We start from the raw sequence: 3,810 nt of genomic DNA on the forward strand, positions 1-3,810 counted from the left end.
ACCCTTTCTAAATTCAGGAAACCATTAAGCCTAACATGATCACCTTCTGTTGTCTTTGGTAGAACATCGAATGTAAATCGTCGGCATTTGGAGCTTTGTTGCTCAATGTCACCTCTATTTCCATCAATCTTCTACTCTCGTCAATCCATTGAGGAAAGGCACCCGTGACGCAAGAATTATTCTTATCTTCATCATTAGTGAAAAGATCTTTAAAGTAACCAATAATCATCATCTCCATCGCTCATCTAATTTCCATCTCTATCTTGTAATATCTTGAATTGGGTTTTCCCTCTTAACCGTAATCACCCCATGAAAAATTACTATAAAAAATTTAATTTAATTTATATACATGGACACTAAAAAAAATTTACAGTATCAATCAATCGCAACTATTATATTATTAATAATATTTGACTTTTTCATACCTATTTATAAAGTGACTTACATAATTGATTATGATTTATATACTCTATAAAAATTTTACACTAACTATTCATATAAATTAAACTCTAAAAAGTTTTTATCGTTTTTCACATAAAAAATCTAAAACCTTTGTCAATGGTAAATAAATACTTCTCCCACCGTTTTAGACTTTTAGTACACATATAAAGACGAAACTGAACCCACACAAAAATTGTCACTTGTGATGCGTGACATGTTGATGTTGTTTTCTTATCCTTAAAACGATGTATAGAATGTTCAAATGCATGTTATGACGTAACGATATCTTTAACTCCTAAGTCCCACTTAAAATTTATAAGAACAAATTTCATATTATTATAGTCTTTATAAAACAAAAATAAAAATCTTGATTTTCCAAAGTGAGATAGAGACTCTTTCAAGGAAGGTGTGTTTAAAAGCCAAATTGGTTTGAATATGAAAAAAAGTGTACTATGGTTGTCGACGTCGTGGACCATTCAATATGCTAATGTTGAATAGTGGTGTGCGGAGTATCCAATGATATATATATTAGCCTTGGTTAACAAAGTTGAACAATCCTATTTTGTATAAGAGCTAGAGTTAACTTAACTAGCTAGTGAGAGCACAAGAATATTTATTCTACAAAGTATATTCTTATAGCTTCTTGTTACTAATTTGAAAATGGTTAGAGCTCCTTGTTGTGAAAAAAAGGGATTGAAGAAGGGTCCTTGGACCCAAGAAGAAGATGAAATTCTCATTTCCTACATACAAAAACATGGACATAGCAATTGGCGTGCCCTCCCCAAACATGCCGGTAAGTATTTGTTAGATTTTTTTTCAAACAAATATTAATAAATTAGTAGTTTAATTGCAGTGTTGGTCTCCTTATTTTAGTTAAATCACGAAAATAGTTCTCTCATTTTATTTATCTTCAATTTTGGTCACAGTCTAGTTTTGGTTCCAAAATAGAATTTTGGTCAAAAACTTTATGAAGTGTCATTTTTAAAGTCACATCACACCATTTATGATTATCGATCTTAGGTACAATTGTTGCATCACGAGATCTTTAGATATTGTGTGACTTAAATAAGCACAAAAAAATGACATTTCATCAAATTTTTAACCAAAATTTTGTTTGGGGATCAAAACTGAAGAGAAATAAAATGGGATGACTATTTTCGTAATTAAACTAAATTAGGAGACTAAAACTGCAATTAAGTCTAAATTAATTGTTATGTTAGTTTTAGTGTTTAGTAAGACTTTAGTTACCTACTACTCCGGTTCACCAAAATGACAACTAATTTATTACTCTATATTTGGAAAATTAATATTAATTGTTATTTTCGTTAAAACATATTAAATGTTTATCGGTTCACCAATTGAGCTACTTGCTTGGTCACTAGTATTTTTTGGAATACAAAATGCTTTTTGGGATATTTAATAGGTTACTTTTGAAATGTTATTATCTTTCGTGTGTTGATTTTATTTATTTATTTATTTATCTTATCTTATCAATTCTACAGGTTTATTAAGATGTGGAAAGAGTTGCAGACTTAGATGGATTAATTATTTAAGACCAGATATTAAGAGAGGAAATTTTACAAATGAAGAAGAGGAAATTATCATTAAGATGCATGAGTTGCTAGGGAACAGGTATATATATATTCAATTGGTTCCTTTTTTCATATCAATGGCATTCATCATTTTGTAGTTTATTTGTCTTAGCCTCATATTAGGATGCATTAATTATTAAATAAACTTTGGTCCTTGTTTTCAGGTGGTCAGTAATAGCTGCAAAGTTACCTGGAAGAACAGATAATGAAATAAAAAATGTGTGGCACACTCACTTGAAGAAGAAACTACTCAAAACCAATAGTCAACAAAATTCAAATACCATAAAAAGAGTTTCAAAACCAAAAATCAATAGAACCAATTCCAATTCAAGTACTTTAACTCAATCTTCTTCAGAACCTTCTAATTATTTCCTTGAAATGGAAACTACATCATCAATTTGCACTTTTTCTAGTGATTTTTCATCACAAGGTAAATTTATGGACAACAACATTAATTGTGAAGAGCCTAAGCCTGAAATTGATGAAAGTTTTTGGTCAGAGACAGTAACTGATGATGAAATTAGTTCCACCATGCTAACAAATTCTTGGACAGTTTCAAATGAATTGCCAAATCAACAATACCCTGTAGTGGAAACTTTCCAAAATCAAGAGAAGTATAATGGTTTTAGTTCAAATTCCTTTGATGATGATGATGGAATGGATTTTTGGTATGATTTGTTTATCAGATCAGGAGAATCAACAGATTTGCCAGAGTTCTAGACTTTTTTCTTTTTCATGAACACATTTTGATGGTGTTACTAAATTTGGAAGATATCAAACATGTTTTTAATTAAATTATGTTACTAAATTCAATAGCCAAATCATTCATTGGTAAAGAGTAATAATAAGTGTCATGTAATATGCAGATGCATAAAAAGAAATATATACATGTGCATAAAAAAATAAGAAAAAATAGATTCCAGCTGTTAGAGGGTGAGGGGCTAAAAGGGAATTATTTTAATTTTTTGGTATAAGGTTAGAGTTATTCAATTGTAATAACAATAAATTATGTTTTTTTTTCAACCAATAAATTATGTATAAAATTACGTGGAAGAATGATATTTGAACACATTTTTAAATACAAATACAAACATAAATACAAGTGACCCGTACAATCTATCTCTTCATTTAATTTTCCTCTTTTTTATTTTCCACACAATCTCTCTTCATTTAATTTCCTCTTTTTTTTTCCCCCTTTTTATCTCTATTTTTCCACTTTTTTTTTAAAGTCATTATCCAGATTTATATTGTTTGATTAGAATTACTAAACTTTCTGTTCAAATCAATTAACCAAGTTTTTCAAGAAATTAACTATATTGTTTTAAGTCATTAATCAAATTTATATTTTGTTTGATTAGAATGACCAAGTTTTCAGTTCAAATTCATTAACCAAGTTATTCATAATATTAACCATGTTTCTTAAAGTCATTAACCAGATTATATGGTTTGATTCAAATCTATTAACCAAGTTGTGAAAGGAGTTAACTATATTGTTTTAAGTCATTAACTAGATTTACGAAAGACAAAATTTGAAACTCTACATTGTGGGAAAGAATGAAATGAAAAGTTACATTGCAAGTGAGGAGATAATGTTGCTCAAGTTACTTCATAAAAAATTTAATTAAAATCACTAAATAAAAGGAAGAAGCAGGAATTATGGAAGAAAGAAAAGATGAATGTGTGAGGTTTATTTTTGTAGAGAAAGATAAAAATAAAGTGAAAAAAGAGAGATAAAAAGAAAGTGAAAAAAGAGAGATAAAAAGGGAAAAAGGCAAAA

General features: G+C 28.6%; 1 protein-coding gene across 2 annotated transcripts in view; it reads left to right on the forward strand.

Moving 5' to 3' along the window:
* Positions 1 to 930: 930 nt before the first annotated feature.
* LOC101497945 (transcription factor MYB14-like) overlaps positions 931 to 3,810 on the forward strand; it is a 41,821-nt gene continuing 38,941 nt past the window's right edge. Inside the window, exons 1-3 of one of the 2 annotated variants that reach the window (XM_073366823.1) lie at positions 931 to 1,234; positions 1,944 to 2,073; positions 2,198 to 2,746. In XM_073366823.1, the coding sequence (XP_073222924.1) occupies positions 1,102 to 1,234; positions 1,944 to 2,073; positions 2,198 to 2,746 (812 nt within the window). In that variant the 5' untranslated portion in view covers positions 931 to 1,101. Of the gene's footprint in view, positions 1,235 to 1,943; positions 2,074 to 2,197; positions 3,113 to 3,810 lie in introns of those variants that run through there. The other variant, XM_027333241.2, reaches the window with a different exon arrangement.

This window comes from Cicer arietinum, chromosome 4 (genome assembly GCF_000331145.2).
Source record: "Cicer arietinum cultivar CDC Frontier isolate Library 1 chromosome 4, Cicar.CDCFrontier_v2.0, whole genome shotgun sequence".
Classification (NCBI taxonomy): domain Eukaryota; kingdom Viridiplantae; phylum Streptophyta; class Magnoliopsida; order Fabales; family Fabaceae; genus Cicer; species Cicer arietinum.